The sequence below is a fragment of the Scyliorhinus torazame genome, chromosome 22 (genome assembly GCF_047496885.1).
Source record: "Scyliorhinus torazame isolate Kashiwa2021f chromosome 22, sScyTor2.1, whole genome shotgun sequence".
Lineage (NCBI taxonomy): Eukaryota > Metazoa > Chordata > Chondrichthyes > Carcharhiniformes > Scyliorhinidae > Scyliorhinus > Scyliorhinus torazame.
The window spans coordinates 6,412,752-6,432,032 of record NC_092728.1 but is presented as its reverse complement, the minus strand read 5'-3'; the positions used below and the strand labels follow the sequence as shown (position 1 = coordinate 6,432,032).

General features: G+C 55.5%; 1 protein-coding gene across 1 annotated transcript in view; it reads left to right on the top strand.

The window, feature by feature from the left end:
* The window catches only part of LOC140399413 (ubiquitin carboxyl-terminal hydrolase 11-like), a 134,094-nt gene extending 115,881 nt beyond the window's left edge, over nucleotides 1–18,213 (top strand). The window contains exons 11-16 of the mRNA XM_072488992.1: nucleotides 8,215–8,520; nucleotides 12,399–12,469; nucleotides 12,760–12,872; nucleotides 13,651–13,800; nucleotides 15,248–15,351; nucleotides 18,041–18,213. Coding sequence (XP_072345093.1) covers nucleotides 8,215–8,520; nucleotides 12,399–12,469; nucleotides 12,760–12,872; nucleotides 13,651–13,800; nucleotides 15,248–15,351; nucleotides 18,041–18,213 — 917 coding nt within the window. The remainder of the gene's footprint in view (nucleotides 1–8,214; nucleotides 8,521–12,398; nucleotides 12,470–12,759; nucleotides 12,873–13,650; nucleotides 13,801–15,247; nucleotides 15,352–18,040) is intronic.
* Nucleotides 18,214–19,281: the final 1,068 nt, after the last annotated feature.

The window sequence follows — 19,281 nt, the reverse complement described above, 5'->3', positions numbered from 1 at the left end:
GTAACACAGGGTGCTGGGGGAGAGGGGTTACTGAGTGACTGTGAGGGAGCTGGATTAACATCAGTAGAGATACAGTCAGTAACACAGGGTGCTGAGGGAGAGGGGTTACTGAGTGACAGTGTGAGGGAGCTGGATTAACATCAGTAGAGATACAGTCAGTAACACAGGGTGCTGGGGGAGAGGGGTTACTGAGTGACTGTGAGGGAGCTGGATTAACATCAATAGAGATACAGTCAGTAACACAGGGTGCTGGGGGAGAGGGGTTACTGAGTGACAGTATGAGGGAGCTGGATTAACATCAGTAGAGAAACAGTCAGTAACACAGGGTGCTGGGGGAGAGGGGTTACTGAGTGACAGTGTGAGGGAGCTGGATTAACATCAATAGAGATACAGTCAGTAACACAGGGTGCTGGGGGAGAGGGGTTACTGAGTGACAGTGAGGGAGCTGGATTAACATCAATAGAGATACAGTCAGTAACACAGGGTGCTGGGGGAGAGGGGTTACTGAGTGACAGTATGAGGGAGCTGGATTAACATCAGTAGAGAAACAGTCAGTAACACAGGGTGCTGGGGGAGAGGGGTTACTGAGTGACAGTGTGAGGGAGCTGGATTAACATCAATAGAGATACAGTCAGTAACACAGGGTGCTGGGGGAGAGGGGTTACTGAGTGACAGTATGAGGGAGCTGGATTAACATCAGTAGAGAAACAGTCAGTAACACAGGGTGCTGGGGGAGAGGGGTTACTGAGTGACAGTGTGAGGGAGCTGGATTAACATCAGTAGAGATACAGTCAGTAACACAGGGTGCTGTGGGAGAGGGGTTACTGAGTGACAATGTGAGGGAGCTGGATTAACATCAGTAGAGATACAGTCAGTAACACGGTGCTGAGGGAGAGGGGTTACTGAGTGACAGTGTGAGGGAGCTGGATTAACATCAGTAGAGATACAGTCAGTAACACAGGGTGCTGGGGGAGAGGGGTTACTGAGTGACAGTGTGAGGGAGCTGGATTAACATCAGTAGAGATACAGTCAGTAACACAGGGTGCTGGGGAGAGGGGTTACTGAGTGACAGTGTGAGGGAGCTGATTAACATCAGTAGAGATACAGTCAGTAACACAGGGTGCTGGGGGAGAGGGGTTACTGAGTGACAGTGTGAGGGAGCTGGATTAACATCAGTAGAGATACAGTCAGTAACACAGGGTGCTGGGGGAGAGAGGTTACTGAGTGACAGTGTGAGGGAGCTGATTAACATCAGTAGAGATACAGTCAGTAACACAGGGTGCTGGGGGAGAGAGGTTACTGAGTGACAGTGTGAGGGAGCTGATTAACATCAGTAGAGATACAGTCAGTAACACAGGGTGCTGGGGGAGAGGGGTTACTGAGTGACAGTGTGAGGGAGCTGGATTAACATCAGTGGAGATACAGTCAGTAACACAGGGTGCTGGGGGAGAGGGGTTACTGAGTGACAGTGTGAGGGAGCTGGGGGAGAGGGGTTACTGAGTGACAGTGTGAGGGATCTGGATTAACATCAGTCGAGATACAGTCAGTAACACAGGGTGCTGGGGGAGAGGGGTTACTGAGTGACAGTGTGAGGGAGCTGGATTAACATCAGTAGAGATACAGTCAGTAACACAGGGTGCTGGGGGAGAGGGGTTACTGAGTGACAGTGTGAGGGAGCTGGATTAACATCAGTAGAGATACAGTCAGTAACACAGGGTGCTGGGGGAGAGGGGTTACTGAGTGACAGTGTGAGGGAGCTGGATTAACATCAGTAGAGATACAGTCAGTAACACAGGGTGCTGGGGAGAGGGGTTACTGAGTGACAGTGTGAGGGAGCTGGATTAACATCAGTAGAGATACAGTCGGTAACACAAGGTGCTGGGGGAGAGGGGTTACTGAGTGACAGTGTGAGGGAGCTGGGGGAGAGGGGTTACTGAGTGACAGTGTGAGGGATCTGGATTAACATCAGTAGAGATACAGTCAGTAACACAGGGTGCTGGGGGAGAGGGGTTACTGAGTGACTGTGAGGGAGCTGGATTAACATCAGTAGAGATACAGTCAGTAACACAGGGTGCTGGGGGAGAGGGGTTACTGAGTGACAGTGTGAGGGAGCTGGATTAACATCAGTAGAGATACAGTCAGTAACACAGGGTGCTGGGGGAGAGAGGTTACTGAGTGTCAGTGTGAGGGAGCTGGATTAACATCAGTAGAGATACAGTCGGTAACACAAGGTGCTGGGGGAGAGGGGTTACTGAGTGACAGTGTGAGGGAGCTGGGGGAGAGGGGTTACTGAGTGACAGTGTGAGGGAGCTGGATTAACATCAGTAGAGATACAGTCAGTAACACAGGGTGCTGGGGAGAGGGGTTACTGAGTGACAGTGTGAGGGAGCTGGATTAACATCAGTAGAGATACAGTCAGTAACACAGGGTGCTGGGGGAGAGGGGTTACTGAGTGACAGTGTGAGGGAGCTGGATTAACATCAGTAGAGATACAGTCAGTAACACAGGGTGCTGGGGGAGAGGGGTTACTGAGTGACAGTGTGAGGGAGCTGGATTAACATCAGTAGAGATACAGTCAGTAACACTGGGTGCTGGGGGCGAGAGGTTACTGAGTGACAGTTTGAGGGAGCTGGATTAACATCAGGAGAGATACAGTCGGTAACACAAGGTGCTGGGGGAGAGGGGTTACTGAGTGACAGTGTGAGGGAGCTGGGGGAGAGGGGTTACTGAGTGACAGTGTGAGGGAGCTGGATTAACATCAGTAGAGATACAGTCAGTAACACGGTGCTGGGGGGAGGGGTTACTGAGTGACTGTGAGGGAGCTGGATTAACATCAGTAGAGATACAGTCAGTAACACAGGGTGCTGGGGAGAGGGGTTACTGAGTGACAGTGTGAGGGAGCTGGATTAACCTCAGTAGAGATACAGTCAGTAACACGGTGCTGAGGGAGAGGGTTTACTGAGTGACAGTGAGAGGGAGCTGGATTAACATCAGTACAAATAGTCAGTAACACAGGGTGCTGTGGGAGAGGAATTACTGAGTGACAGTGTGAAGGAGCTGGATTAACATCAGTGGAGATACAGTCAGTAACACAGGGTGCTGGGAGAGAGGGATTACTGAGTGACAGTGTGAGGGAGCTGGGGGAGATGGGTTACTGAGTGACAGTGAGAGGGAGCTGGATTAGCATCAGTAGAGATACAGTCAGTAACACAGGGTGCTGGGGGCGAGGGGTTACTGAGTGACAGTGTGAGGGAGCTGGATTAACATCAGTAGAGATACAGTCAGTAACACAGGGCGCTGGGGGAGAGGGATTACTGAGTGATGGGGTGGAGGGGTTACTGAGTGACAGTGTGAGGGAGCTGGATTAGCATCAGTAGAGATACAGTCAGTAACACAGGGTGCTGGGGGCGAGGGGTTACTGAGTGACAGTGTGAGGGAGCTGGATTAACATCAGTAGAGATACAGTCAGTAACACAGGGTGCTGGGGGAGAGGGGTTACTGAGTGACTGTGAGGGAGCTGGATTAACATCAGTAGAGATACAGTCAGTAACACGGGGTGCTGGGGGAGAGGGGTTACTGAGTGACAGCGTGAGGGAGCTGGATTAACATCAGTAGAGATACAGTCAGTAACACAGGGTGCTGTGGGAGAGGGGTTACTGAGTGACAGTGTGAGGGAGCTGGATTAACATCAGTAGAGATACAGTCAGTAACACACGGTGCTGGGGGAGAGGGGTTACTGAGTGACAGTGTGAGGGAGCTGGATTAACATCAGTAGAGATACAGTCAGTAACACAGGGTGCTGTGGAGAGGGGTTACTGAGTGACAGTGTGAAGGAGCTGGATTAACATCAGTAGAGATACCGTCAGTAACACAGGGTGCTGGGGGAGAGGGGTTACTGAGTGACAGTGTGAGGGAGCTGGATTAACATCAGTAGAGATACCGTCAGTAACACAGGGTGCTGGGGGAGAGGGGTTACTGAGTGACAGTTTGAGGGAGCTGGATTAACATCAGTAGAGATACAGTCAGTAACACAGGGTGCTGGGGGAGAGCGGTTACTGAGTGACAATGTGAGGGAGCTGGATTAACATCAGTAGAGATACAGTCAGTAACACAGGGTGCTGGGGGGAGGGGTTACTGAGTGACTGTGAGGGAGCTGGATTAACATCAGTAGAGATACAGTCAGTAACACAGGGTGCTGGGGGAGAGGGGTTACTGAGTGAAAGTGTGAGGGAGCTGGGGGAGAGGGGTTTCTGACTGACAGTGTGAGGGAGCTGGATTAACATCAGTAGAGATACAGTCAGTAACACAGGGTGCTGGGGGAGAGGGGTTACTGAGTGACAGTGAGAGGGAGCTGGATTAACATCAGTAGAGATACAGTCAGTAACACAGTGCTGGGGGAGAGGGGTTACTGAGTGACAGTGTGAGGGAGCTGGATTAACATCAGTAGAGATACAGTCAGTAACACAAGGTGCTGGGGGAGAGGGGTTACTGAGCGACAGTGTGAGGGAGCTGGATTAACATCAGTAGAGATACAGTCAGTAACGCAGGGTGCTGGGGGAGAGGGGTTACTGAGTGACAGTGTGAGGGAGCTGGATTAACATCAATGAACAAAGAACAAAGAAATGTACAGCACAGGAACAGGCCCTTCGGCCCTCCAAGCCCGTGCCGACCATACTGCCCGACTAAACTACAATCTTCTACACTTCCTGGGTCCGTATCCTTCTATTCCCATCCTATTCATATATTTGTCAAGATGCCCCTTAAATGTCCCTATCGTCCCTGCTTCCACCACCTCCTCCGGTAGCGAGTTCCAGGCACCCACTACCCTCTGCGTAAAAAACGTGCCTCGTACATCTACTCTAAACCTTGCCCCTCTCACCTTAAACCTATGCCCCCTAGTAATTGACCCCTCTACCCTGGGGAAAAGCCTCTGACTATCCAGTAGAGATACAGTCAGTAACACGGTGCTGGGGGGAGAGGGGTTACTGAGTGACAGTGTGAGGGAGCTGGGTTAACATCAGTAGAGATACAGTCAGTAACACGGTGCTGCGGGGAGAGGGGTTACTGAGTGACAGTGTGAGGGAGCTGGATTAACATCAGTAGAGATACAGTCAGTAACACAAGGTGCTGGGGGAGAGGGGTTACTGAGTGACAGTGTGAGGGAGCTGGATTAACATCAGTAGAGATACAGTCAGTAACACAGGGTGCTGGGGGAGAGGGGTTACTGAGTGACAGTGTGAGGGAGCTGGGGGAGAGGGGTTACTGAGTGACAGTGTGAGGTAGCTGGATTAACATCAGTAGAGATACAGTCAGTAACGCAGGGTGCTGGGGGAGAGGGGTTACTGAGTGACAGTGTGAGGGAGCTGGATTAACATCAGTAGAGATACAGTCAGTAACACAGGATGCTGGGGGAGAGGGGTTACTGAGTGACAGTGTGAGGGAGCTGGATTAACATCAGTAGAGATACAGTCAGTAACACTGGGTGCTGGGGGCGAGAGGTTACTGAGTGACAGTGTGAGGGAGCAGGATTAACATCAGTAGAGATACAGTCAGTAACACAGGGTGCTGAGGGAGAGGAGTTACTGTGTGACAGTGTGAGGGAGCTGGATTAACATCAGTAGAGATACAGTCAGTAACACAGGGTGCTGGGGGAGAGGGGTTACTGAGTGACAGTGTGAGGGAGCTGGATTAACATCAGTAGAGATACAGTCAGTAACACGGTGCTGGGGTGGAGGGGTTACTGAGTGACAGTGTGAGGGAGCTGGATTAACATCAGTAGAGATACAGTCAGTAACACAGGGTGCTGGGTGAGAGGGGTTACTGAGTGACAGTGAGGGAGCTGGATTAACATCAGTAGAGATACAGTCAGTAACACTGGGTGCTGGGGGCGAGAGGTTACTGAGTGACAGTTTGAGGGAGCTGGATTAACATCAGGAGAGATACAGTCGGTAACACAAGGTGCTGGGGGAGAGGGGTTACTGAGTGACAGTGTGAGGGAGCTGGGGGAGAGGGGTTACTGAGTGACAGTGTGAGGGAGCTGGATTAACATCAGTAGAGATACAGTCAGTAACACGGTGCTGGGGGGAGGGGTTACTGAGTGACTGTGAGGGAGCTGGATTAACATCAGTAGAGATACAGTCAGTAACACAGGGTGCTGGGGAGAGGGGTTACTGAGTGACAGTGTGAGGGAGCTGGATTAACCTCAGTAGAGATACAGTCAGTAACACAGGGTGCTGAGGGAGAGGGTTTACTGAGTGACAGTGTGAGGGAGCTGGATTAACATCAGTAGAGATACAGTCAGTAACACAGGGTGCTGGGGGAGAGGGGTTACTGAGTGACAGTGAGGGAGCTGGATTAACATCAGTACAGATAGTCAGTAGCACAGGGTGCTGGGGGAGAGGGGTTACTGAGTGACAGTGTGAGGGAGCTGGATTAACATCAGTGGAGATACAGTCAGTAACACAGGGTGCTGGAGGAGTGGGGTTACTGAGTGACAGTGTGAGGGAGCTGGATTAACATCAGTAGAGATACAGTCAGTAACACAGGGTGCTGGAGGAGTGGGGTTACTGAGTGACAGTGTGAGGGAGCTGGATTAACATCAGTACAGATAGTCAGTAACACAGGGCGCTGGGGGAGAGGGGTTACTGAGTGACAGTGTGAGGGAGCTGGATTAACATCAGTAGAGATACAGTCAGTAACACGGGGTGCTGGGGGAGAGGGGTTACTGAGTGACAGTGTGAGGGAGCTGGATTAACATCAGTAGAGATACAGTCAGTAACACAGGGTGCTGGGGGAGAGGGGTTACTGAGTGACAGTGTGAGGGAGCTGGATTAACATCAGTAGAGATACAGTCAGTAGCACAGGGTGCTGGGGGAGAGGGATTACTGAGTGACAGTGTGAGGGAGCTGGGGGAGAGGGGTTTCTGACTGACAGTGTGAGGGAGCTGGGGGAGAGGGGTTACTGAGTGACAATGAGAGGGAGCTGGATTTACATCAGTACAGATAGTCAGTAACACAGGGTGCTGGGGAGAGGGGTTACTGAGTGACAGTGTGAGGGAGCTGGATTAACATCAGTAGAGATACAGTCAGTAACACAGGGTGCTGGGGGAGAGGGGTTACTGAGTGACAGTGTGAGGGAGCTGGATTAACATCAGTAGAGATACAGTCAGTAACACAGGGTGCTGGGAGAGAGGGGTTACTGAGTGACAGTGTGAGGAAGCTGGATTTACATCAGTAGAGACTGTCAGTAACACGGTGCTGAGGGAGAGGAGTTACTGAGTGACAGTGTGAGGGAGCTGGATTAACATCAGTAGAGATACAGGCAGTAACACAGGGTGCTGGGGGAGAGGGGTTACTGAGTGACAGTGTGAGGGAGCTGGATTAACATCAGTAGGGATGCAGTCAGTAACACAGGGTGCTGGGGGAGAGGGGTTAGTGAGTGACAGTGTGAGGGAGCTGGATTAACATCAGTAGAGATACAGTCAGTAACACAGGGTGCTGGGGGAGAGGGGTTACTGTGTGACAATGTGTGGGAGCTGGGGGAGAGGGGTTACTGAGTGACAGTGAGAGGGAGCTGGATTAACATCAGTAGAGATACAGTCAGTAACACAGGGTGCTGGGGGAGAGGGGTTACTGAGTGACAGTGTGAAGGAGCTGAATTAACATCAGTAGAGATACAGTCAGTAACACAGGGTGCTGGGGGAGAGGGGTTACTGAGTGACAGTGTGAGGGAGCTGGATTAACATCAGTAGAGATCCAGTCAGTAACACAGGGTGCTGAGGGAGAGGGGTTACTGAGTGACAGTGTGAGGGAGCTGGATTAACATCAGTAGAGATACAGTCAGTAACACAGGGTGTTGGGGGAGAGGGGTTACTGAGTGACAGTGTGAGGGAGCTGGATTAACATCAGTAGAGATACAGTCAGTAACACAGGGTGCTGGGGGAGAGGGGTTACTGAGTGACAGTGTGAGGGAGCTGGATTAACATCAGTAGAGATACAGTCAGTAACACAGGGTGCTGGGGGAGAGGGGTTACTGAGTGACAGTGTGAGGGAGCTGGATTAACATCAGTAGAGATACAGTCAGTAACACAGGGTGCTGGGGGAGAGGGGTTAGTGAGTGACAGTGTGAGGGAGCTGGGGGAGAGGGGTTAATGTGCGGGGTGATGAATACTTGCTAACCTTTGTCCCCCTCCCTGCCCGCCCATTCTCTGAACAGGTGATGAAGGGGTTAACTCGCCTCCTCCCACCGCGGTCCGTGACCCCGATGTGACACCTGAGCCTGAAGATAGTGAACCTGAGGCTGGTGTGGGGAGTGCGGAACAGGCCCCGAGCCCGGAACCCAGTGGGGGGCGGTTAGAACCAGACGGGGCCAGCGAAGGTGGCAGCCCATCACCAGAGAAGAGGCCGGTGAAGAAGCGTAAAGCACGGGGGTCCCGGAGACCCCTGTTCACTTTCCAGAATGTCAATGCCAATGGGGTGACGGAGCGAGGAGGCCAAGAATGCGGAAAACTCAACTTCAACCGTGAGTGCCGTCAGCTGTGTGCTCCTTTCAGGCTGCCGTCCTTCACCGGTCTGCTCGACATCTGACTCCAGACCCACACTAATGTGCTTGACTCTTAACTGCTTCCTCATGGGGAATCAGAGTTGGCCAATAAATGATGTGGCCCTCCCTCAGTACTGACCCTCTGACAGTGCGGCACTCCCTCAGTACTGACACCCTGACAGTGCGGCACTGCCTCAGTACCGACCCTCTGACAGTGCGGCACTCCCTCAGTACTGACCCTCTGACAGTGCGGCACTCCCTCAGCACTGACCCTCTGACAGTGCGGTACTCCCTCAGTACTGACCCTCTGACAGTGCAGCACTCCCTCAGTACTGACACCCTGACAGTGCGGCACTGCCTCAGTACTGACCCTCTGACAGTGCGGCACTCCCTCAGTACTGACCCTCTGACAGTGCGGCGCTCCCTCAGTACTGACACCCTGACAGTGCGGCATTCCCTCAGTACTGACCCCCCGACAGTGCGGCACTCCCTCAGTACAGACCCTCTGACAGTGCGGCGCTCCCTCAGCACTGACCCTCTGACAATGTGGCACTCCCTCAGTACTGACCCTCTGACAGTGCAGCACTCCCTCAGTACTGACCCTCTGACAGTGCGGCACTCCCTCAGTACTGACCCCCTGACAGTGTGGCATTCCCTCAGTACTGACCCCCTGACAGTGCGGCACTCCCTCAGTACCGACCCTCTGACAGTGCAGCACTCCCTCAGCACTGACCCTCTGACAGTGCGGCACTCCCTCAGTACTGACCCTCTGACAGTGCGGCACTCCCTCAGTACTGACCCTACGACAGTGCAGCACTCCCTCAGTACTGACCCTCTGACAGTGCGGCACTCCCTCAGCACTGACCCCCTGACAGTGCAGCACTCCCTCAGTACTGACCCTCTGACAGTGCGGCACTCCCTCAGTACTGACCCCCTGACAGTGCAGCACTCCCTCAGTACTGACCCTCTGACAGTGCGGCACTCCCTCAGCACTGACCCTCCGACAGTGCGGCACTCCCTCAGTACTGACCCTCTGACAGTGCGGCACTCCCTCAGTACTGACCCTCTGACAGTGCGGCGCTCCCTCAGTACTGACCCTCTGACAGTGCGGCACTCCCTCAGTACTGACCCCCTGACAGTGCAGCACTCCCTCAGCACTGACCCTCCGACAGTGCGGAGCTCCCTCAGTACTGACCCTCTGACAGTGCGGCACTCCCTCAGTACTGACCCCCTGACAGTGCAGCACTCCCTCAGTACTGACCCTCTGACAGTGCGGCACTCCCTCCGTACTGACCCTCTGACAGTGCGGCACTCCCTCAGTACTGACCCTCTGACAGTGCGGCACTCCCTCAGCACTGACCCTCTGACAGTGCAGCACTCCCTCAGTACTGACCCTCTGACAGTGCAGCACTCCCTCAGTACTGACCCTCTGACAGTGCGGCACTCCCTCAGCACTGACCCTCTGACAGTGCGGCACTCCCTCAGTACTGACCCTCTGACAGTGCTGCACTCCCTCAGCACTGACCCTCTGACAGTGCGGCACTCCCTCAGTACTGACCCTCTGACAGTGCGGCGCTCCCTCAGTACTGACCCTCTGACAGTGCGGCACTCCCTCAGTACTGACCCTCTGACAGTGCAGCATTCCCTCAGCACTGACCCTCTGACAGTGCAGCACTCCCTCAGCACTGACCCTCTGACAGTGCGGCACTCCCTCAGCACTGACCCTCTGACAGTGCGGCACTCCCTCAGTACTGACCCTCTGACAGTGCAGCATTCCCTCAGCACTGACCCTCTGACAGTGCAGCACTCCCTCAGCACTGACCCTCTGACAGTGCGGCACTCCCTCAGCACTGACCCTCTGACAGTGCGGCACTCCCTCAGTACTGACCCTCTGACAGTGCGGCACTCCCTCAGCACTGACCCTCTGATAGTGCGGCACTCCCTCAGCACTGACCCTCTGACAGTGCGGCACTCCCTCAGTACTGACCTCTGACAGTGCGGCACTCCCTCAGTACTGACCCTCTGACAGTGCGGCACTCCCTCAGTACTGACCCTCTGACAGTGCGACACTCAGTACTGACCGTCTGACAGTGCGGCACTCCCTCAGTACTGACCCTCTGACAGTGCAGCACTCCCTCAGTACTGACCCTCTGACAGTGTGGCACTCCCTCAGTACTGACCCTCTGACAGCGCGGCACTCCCTCAGCACTGACCCTCTGACAGTGCGGCACTCCCTCAGTACTGACCCTCTGACAGTGCAGCATTCCCTCAGCACTGACCCTCTGACAGTGCAGCACTCCCTCAGCACTGACCCTCTGACAGTGCGGCACTCCCTCAGCACTGACCCTCTGACAGTGCAGCACTCCCTCAGCACTGACCCTCTGACAGTGCGGCACTCCCTCAGTACTGACCCTCTGACAGTGCAGCACTCCCTCAGCACTGACCCTCTGACAGTGCGGCACTCCCTCAGTCCTGACCCTCTGACAGTGCGGCACTCCCTCAGTACTGACCCTCTGACAGTGCAGCACTCCCTCAGTACTGACCCTCTGACAGTGCGGCACTCCCTCAGTACTGACCCTCTGACAGTGCGGCGCTCCCTCAGTACTGACACTCTGACAGTGCGGCACTCCCTCAGTACTGACCCTCTGACAGTGCTGCACTCCCTCAGTACTGACCCTCTGACAGTGCAGCATTCCCTCAGCACTGACCCTCTGACAGTGCGGCACTCCCTCAGCACTGACCCTCTGACGGTGCGGCACTCCCTCAGTACTGACCCTCTGACAGTGCAGCACTCCCTCAGCACTGACCCTCTGACAGTGCGGCACTCCCTCAGTACTGACCCTCTGACAGTGCAGCACTCCCACAGTACTGACCCTCTGACAGTGCGGCACTCCCTCAGCACTGACCCTCTGACAGTGCGGCACTCCCTCAGTACTGACCCTCTGACAGTGCTGCACTCCCTCAGTACTGACCCTCTGACAGTGCAGCACTCCCTCAGCACTGACCCTCTGACAGTGCGGCACTCCTCAGTACTGACCCTCTGACAGTGCGACACTCCCTCAGTACTGACCCTCTGACAGTGCGGCCCTCCCTCAGTACTGACCCTCTGACAGTGCGGCACTCCCTCAGTACTGACCCTCTGACAGTGCGGCCCTCCCTCAGTACTGACCCTCTGACAGTGCGGCACTCCCTCAGTACTGACCCTCTGACAGTGCGGCACTCCCTCAGTACTGACCCTCTGACAGTGCAGCACTCCCTCAGTACTGACCCTCTGACAGTGCAGCACTCCCTCAGTACTGACCCTCTGACAGTGCGGCACTCCCTCAGCACTGACCCTCTGACAGTGCAGCACTCCCTCAGCACTGACCCTCTGACAGTGCGGCACTCCCTCAGTACTGACCCTCTGACAGTGCGTCACTCCCTCAGTACTGACCCTCTAACAGTGCAGCACTCCCTCAGTACTGACCCTCTGACAGTGCGGCACTCCCTCAGCACTGACCCTCTGACAGTGCAGCACTCCCTCAGCACTGACCCTCTGACAGTGCGGCACTCCCTCAGTACTGACCCTCTGACAGTGCGTCACTCCCTCAGTACTGACCCTCTAACAGTGCAGCACTCCCTCAGTACTGACCCTCTGACAGTGCGGCACTCCCTCAGTACTGACCCTCTGACAGTGCGGCACTCCCTCAGTACTGACCCTCTGACAGTGCGGCACTCCCTCAGTACTGACCCTCTGACAGTGCGGCACTCCCTCAGTACTGACCCTCTGACAGTGCAGCACTCCCTCAGTACTGACTCTGTCTTGAGCTGTTGATGCTGAAATCCTCCATCAATCTAACGGTAAATTTTTGTTTCAGCCCAGCTTTACATCGCTCTCGACTGGGACAGTGACATGAAGAAACGGTACTACAATGAGATCGAAGCTGAGGTACACTGCCCCATGAACCCTTCCTTTACCGATCTACCTGTGCTCTGTTTTGTGGCCTCTGCTCCCCCACTCTTGCCCGCACTGCAGCTGGGGAGGGCGTCACTGCTGGGTCTGTACCGCTGTCCAGTGAACTGACTCCACTTGAGGCAGGATTGAATGATCAGGGGGGTGGGGGTAGGGATTTGCTCTGTGCTCGAGGTTGGAGGGGAGCTGGGGGTATTTTGTGGGGATGGAACTCTGATGTGATGCGGGTGATAAATTTGTGACATATTTCTGTTCCTCAAATCCAGAAATACGTGAAAGATCGGAGCATGGGGGTGATGCCCAGGAAAGCCATGGTGACACTGAAGGAGTGCATTGACCTGTTCACCACCAAGGAGACACTGGAAGACGAAAACCCCTGGTACGGATCCGGGAAACATAACTCCAAGGCGCCCTCCTTCGCGCACCCCCCCCACTCCCTTGCACCCACAGCCCACTCCCAGGCACACACACACCCCACCCTCACTCCCTCAAAGTGCATCCCCCCACTCCTTCAGGTGTAACACCCTCGCGCGCGCACGTGAGCACGCACCCCCCCCCCCCCCACTCCCTCGCATGCACCACCCCACTCTCACTCCCTCAGGCACCCCCCCCCCCACTCCTTCACGTGTAACCCACACTCCCTCGCACACACACCCCGCACCCCCACTCCCTCAGGCACACCCCCCCCCCACTCCTTCACGTGTAACCCCCACTCCCTCGCGCACACACACCCCATTCCCTCGCACGCGCACCCCCCACTCACTCTCTCAGGCACCCCCCCCCCCACTCCTTCAGGTGTAACCCCCACTCCCTCGCGCGCACACACCCCACTCCCTCGCACGCGCACCCCACTCTCACTCTCTCAGGCACCCCCCCCCCCCACTCCTTCAGGTGTAACCCCCACTCCCTCGCGCGCACACCCCACTCCCTCTTGCGCGCGCGCACGCACCCCCGCCCCCCCCCCCCCCCACTCCCTCGCGCACGCACCCCCCCCCACTCCCTCGCACGCTCCACCCCACTCTCACTCCCTCGCGCACACACCCCACTCCCTCAGGCACCCCCCCCCCCCCCCACTCCATAGCGCCCCCCCCCCTTTGCGCGCCTCCCTCACTCGGTCAGTCGCTTTTTTCTCTGACTCTGCTTTCTGTCTCCTGCAGGTACTGCCCAGCCTGTCAGGAACACCAGCTGGCCACAAAGAAGTTTGACTTGTGGTCGCTGCCCGAGGTTCTAATCATTCACCTCAAACGTTTCTCATACACGCGGCTCTGGAAGGAGAAACTGGACACCGTGGTGGAATTTCCCTTAAAGTGAGTGGTTCTGCCCTCACACAACTCGCTCTGTGAAAACCATTGCTGTTCCTCTCTCTGGATTTCACCAACCCCATGACATCCTGAAGCCAATCTCTGCTTTTGAAGTGTGGTCACTGCTGCAACGGAGGAAATACTGGCAGCAAATTTGTGCACAGCAAGCTCCCACTGACGACAGCTTGATAATGACCCAGATCATGGGTTTAGCTGGTCGCCTTCCAGTAGTACAGCTGGGACCTTCCACATCCACCTGAACTCTCCGGAACTTTCTATTTGTGTTTGGTGGCATCCTTAAATGAGCGACGCTGCCACGGAGTTGGGCTGCAGGGGTTCGGGAGATTTCTTTGCTTTTATTTTATCTGTGTGTGAGCAGGCCCAGAAACAGGCAATCAGAATTCAGCCTGCTGGGCCGCACGGTGGAGCAGTGGGTTAGCACTGCTGCCTCACGGCGCCGAGGTCCCAGGTTCGATCCCGGCTCTGGGTCACTGTCCGTGTGGAGTTTGCACATTCTCCCCGTGTCGGCGTGGGTTTTGCCCCCACAACACAAAGATGTGCCGGGTAGGTGGATTGGCCACCCTAAATTGCCCCTTAATTTGAAAAAAAAAATAATTGGGTATCTAAATTTTAAAAAACGAAGTGAGCCTGCTTGGAGTGTAGAGGCGGAGTCTGCCCCGGGTTGTACAGGGAGTGGGGTTGTAGACTGTCTTCTGAAGAGAGCGTGTTTGGCGGTCAGGGGTGTCCCTGATTTTGAAACCACTGAGCACAGCCCCCTGGGGGGTTTTGAGGAAGGGTTAGAGGATCACGGGGCTACGAATCCTGACAAAATCCTGCATCTCAGGATGGCTGTGATGAAACTTCCAAGTGAATTGCAGAGAGCTGTGGCACACTTGGTTCATTTTGAGATGGAGGAGTAATTGATCGCTCCGGGTCTAGGTGCAGAAGAGAACAGTTGGGTGGAATTTGGAGTAAAGGGGAGACTTCGATTTACGACTGTTAAATCTGGAAGAACAATGTTATGACGTTGACAGTGCCTACTTTACCTAATCGTTTACAGCCATAGCACAATCTGCTGTTTGCTATTCCTCAAGGGTGTGCCCGTCACTGCCTAGACCAACATTTATCGCCCATCCCTAAACGCCCCTTGAGAAGGTGGTGGGTGAGCCGCCTTCTTGAACCCGCTGCAGTCCCGTGTGGTGTAGGTACACCCACTGTGCTGTTAGGGAGGGAGTTCTGGGATTTGGACCCAGCGACAGTGAAGGAACGGCCGATATATTTCTCAGTCTTAGAAGTTTAAAGTTGTTGTCCTACGTGTCTCGGTGGGTGTTTGAGCTTCGCTGTTTCAGATGTTAGCTGTTTTACGGGGAGCGTAATGCGGGGGATTGGATGGAAGGCCCAGGGCCCCAGGTAACCCAGACACTAACGTTGGATGACTGTTTTCACTCCACAGGGACCTGGACCTCTCCCAGTTCCTCATCAACCACAAGGCTAAAAACTCCAAATATGACCTCATTGCCGTCTCCAACCACTACGGGGGCCTCCGCGATGGTCATTGTAAGTATCAGCGCACCACGTGAACAGGAGGAGGCCATTCAGCCCCTCTCCAGCCTGTTACACAGGAACAGGTGGAGGCCCATTCAGCCCCCCTCCAGCCTGTTACACAGGAACAGGAGGAGGCCCATTCATCCCCTCTCCAGCCTGTTACACAGGAACAGGAGGAGGCCATTCAGCCCCTCTCCCACCTGTTACACAGCAACAGGGGGAGGCCCATTCAGCCCCTCTCCAGCCTGTTACCCAGGAACAGGAGGAGGCCCATTCAGCCCCTCTCCAGCCTGTTACACAGGAACAGGAGGAGGCCCATTCAGCCCCTCACCAGCCTGTTACACAGGAGCAGGAGGAGGCCCATTCAGCCCCTCTCCAGCCTGTTACACAGGAACAGGAGGAGGCCCATTCAGCTCCTCTCCAGCCTGTTACACAGGAACAGGTGGAGGCCCATTCAGCCCCTCTCCAGCCTCTTACACAGGAACAGGAGGAGGCCCATTCAGCCCCTCACCAGCCTGTTACACAGGAACAGGAGGAGGCCCATTCAGCCCCTCTCCAGCCTGTTACACAGGAACAGGTGGAGGCCCATTCAGCCCCCCTCCAGCCTGTTACACAGGAACAGGAGGCCACTCAGCCCCTCTCCCACCTGTTACACAGGAACAGGAGGAACCCATTCAGCCCCTTACCAGCCTGTTACACAGGAAAACAGGAGGAGGCCCATTCAGCCCCTCTCCAGCCTGTTACACAGGAACAGGAGGAGGCCCATTCAGCCCCTCTCCAGCCTGTTACACAGGAACAGGCGGCCATTCAGCCCCTCTCCAGCCTGTTACACAGGAACAGGAGGAACCCATTCAGCCCCTCTCCAGTCTGTTACACAGGAAGAGGAGGAGGCCCATTCAGCCCCTCTCCAGCCTGTTACACAGGAACAGGGGGAGGCCCATTCAGCCCCTCTCCAGCCTGTTACACAGGAACAGGAGGAGGCCCATTCAGCCCCTCTCCAGCCTGTTACACAGCAACAGGAGGAGGCCCATTCAGCCCCTCTCCAGCCTGTTACACAGGAACAGGAGGAGGCCCATTCAGCCCCTCTCCAGTCTGTTCCACAGGAACAGGAGGAACCCATTCAGCCCCTCTCCAGTCTGTTACACAGGAAGAGGAGGAGGAGGAGGCCCATTCAGCCCCTCACCAGCCTGTTACACAGGAACAGGAGGAGGCACATTCAGCCCCTCTCCAGCCTGTTACATAGGAACAGGAGGAGGCCCCATTCAGCCCCTCTCCATCCTGTTACACAGGAACAGGGGGAGGCCCATTCAGCCCCTCTCCAGCCTGTTACACAGGAACAGGAGGAAGCCCATTCAGCCCCTCTCCAGCCTGTTACACAGGAACAGGAGGAGGCCCATTCAGCCCCTCTCCAGCCTGTTACAGAGGAACAGGAGGAGGCCCATTCAGCCCCTCTCCAGCCTGTTACACAGGAAAACAGGAGGAGGCCCATTCAGCCCCTCTCCAGTCTGTTACACAGGAACAGGAGGAGGCCCATGCAGCCCCTCTCCAGCCTGTTACACAGGAACAGGAGGAGGCCCATTCAGCCCCTCTCCAGCCTGTTACACAGGAACAGGAGGAGGCACATTCAGCCCCTCTCCAGCCTGTTACACAGGAACAGGAGGAGGCCCCATTCAGCCCCTCTCCAGCCTGTTACACCAGATCAGGAGGAGGCCCATTCAGCCCCTCTCCAGCCTGTTACTCAGGAACAGGAGGCCCATTCAGCCCCTTACCAGCCTGTTACACAGGAAAACAGGAGGCCCATTCAGCCCCTCTCCAGTCTGTTACACAGGAAGAGGAGGAGGCCATTCAGCCCCTCTCCAGCCTGTTACACAGGAACAGGAGGCCATTCAGCCCCCCTCCCACCTGTTACACAGGAACAGGAGGAGGCCCATTCAGCCCCTCTCCAGCCTGTTACACAGGAACAGGAGGAGGCCCATTCAGCCCCTCACCAGCCTGTTACACAGGAACAGGAGGAGGCACATTCAGCCCCTCTCCAGCCTGTTACACAGGAACAGGAGGAACCCATTCAGCCCCTCTCCAGCCTGTTGCACAGGAACATGAGGCCCATTCAGCCCCTCTCCAGCCTGTTACACAGGAACAGGAAGAGGCCCATTCAGCTCCTCTCCAGCCTGTTACACAGGAACAGGAGGAGACCCATTCAGCCCCTCTCCAGCCTGTTACACAGGAACAGGAGGAGGCCCATTCAGACCCTCTCCAGCCTGTTACACAGGAACAGGAGGAGGCCCATTCAGCCCCTCTCCAGCCTGTTACACAGGAACAGGAGGAGGCCCATTCAGCCCCTCTCCAGCCTGTTACACAGGAACAAGAGGAGGCCCATTCAGCCCCTCTCCAGCCTGTTACACAGGAACAGGAGGAGGCCCATTCAGCCCCTCTCCAGTCTGTTACACAGGAACAGGAGGAGGCCCATTCAGCCCCTCTCCAGCCTGTTACACAGGAACAGGAGGAGACCCATTGACTGGGACAGGGTTTTGGGTGGTTAGGAGACTGGGACCTCGGTGTGGACTCGGTGAAGAGGGTGCGCTAATCTGCCTGTCAGTATCCAGTCCATGTGGGAAGGGTCCCCAAGCGAGGGGAGGGGAAGAGGGAATGTTGTTGTGGGGAGCGACAGATGAGAGCGTTAACACTTGCTGTCTGCTAACAGACACAACGATCGCCAGGAACAAGGACGACGGTCAGTGGTATTACTTTGACGATAGCAAAGTGACATTTGCCTCAATGGACCACGTGGTGGTGAGTGAGAGACTGTTAGTGTCCGACCTCAGCTCTGTCTTCCTCAACCTCCTCCAAACCCTACACCCCTCCCTATCTCTGTAACCTCCTCCAGCCCCGACACCCCTCCCTATCTCTGTAACCTCCTCCAGCCCCTACACCCCTCCCTATCTCTGTAACCACCTCCAGCCCCTACACCCCTCCCTATCTCTGTAACCTCCTCCAGCCCCAACACCCCTCCCTATCTCTGTAACCTCCTCCAGCCCGTACACCCCTCCCTATCTCTGTAACCTCCTCCAATCCCTACACCCCTCCCTATCTCTGTAATCTCCTCCAGCCCCTACACCCCTCCCTATCTCTGTAACCTCCTCCAATCCCTACACCCCTCCCTATCTCTGTAACCTCCTCCAGCCCCTACACCCCTCCCTATCTCTGTAACCTCCTCCAGCCCCTCCACCCCTCCCTATCTCTGTAATCTCCTCCAATCCCTACACCCCTCCCTATCTCTGTAACCTCCTCCAGCCCCTACACCCCTCCCTATCTCTGTAATCTCCTCCAACCCCGGCACCACTCCCTATCTCTGTAACCTCCTCCAATTCCTACACCCCTCCCTATCTCTGTAACCTCCACCAGCCCCTACACCCCTCCCGATCTCTGTAACCACCTCCAGCCCCGACACCCTCCCTATCTCTGTAACCTCCTCCAGCCCCTACACCCCTCACTATCTCTGTAACCTCCTCCAGCCCCTACACCCTCCTTATCTCTGTAACCTCCTCCAATCCCTACACCACTCCCTATCTCTGTAACCTCCTCCAGGCCCTACACCCCTCCCTATCTCTGTAATCTCCTCCAGCACCTACACCCCTCCCTATCTCTGTAACCTCCTCCAGCCTCTACACCCCTCCCTAGCTCTGTAATCTCCTCCAGCCCCTCCACCCCTCCCTATCTCTGTAACCTCCTCCAGCCTCTACACCCCTCCCTAGCTCTGTAATCTCCTCCAGCCCCTACACCCCTCCCTATCTCTGTAACCTCCTCCAGCCTCTACACCCCTCCCTATCTCTGCAACCTCCTCCAGTCCCTACACCCCTCCCTATCTCTGCAACCTCCTCCAGTCCCTACACCCCTCCCTATCTCTGTAACCTCCTCCAGGCCCTACACCCCTCCCTATCTCTG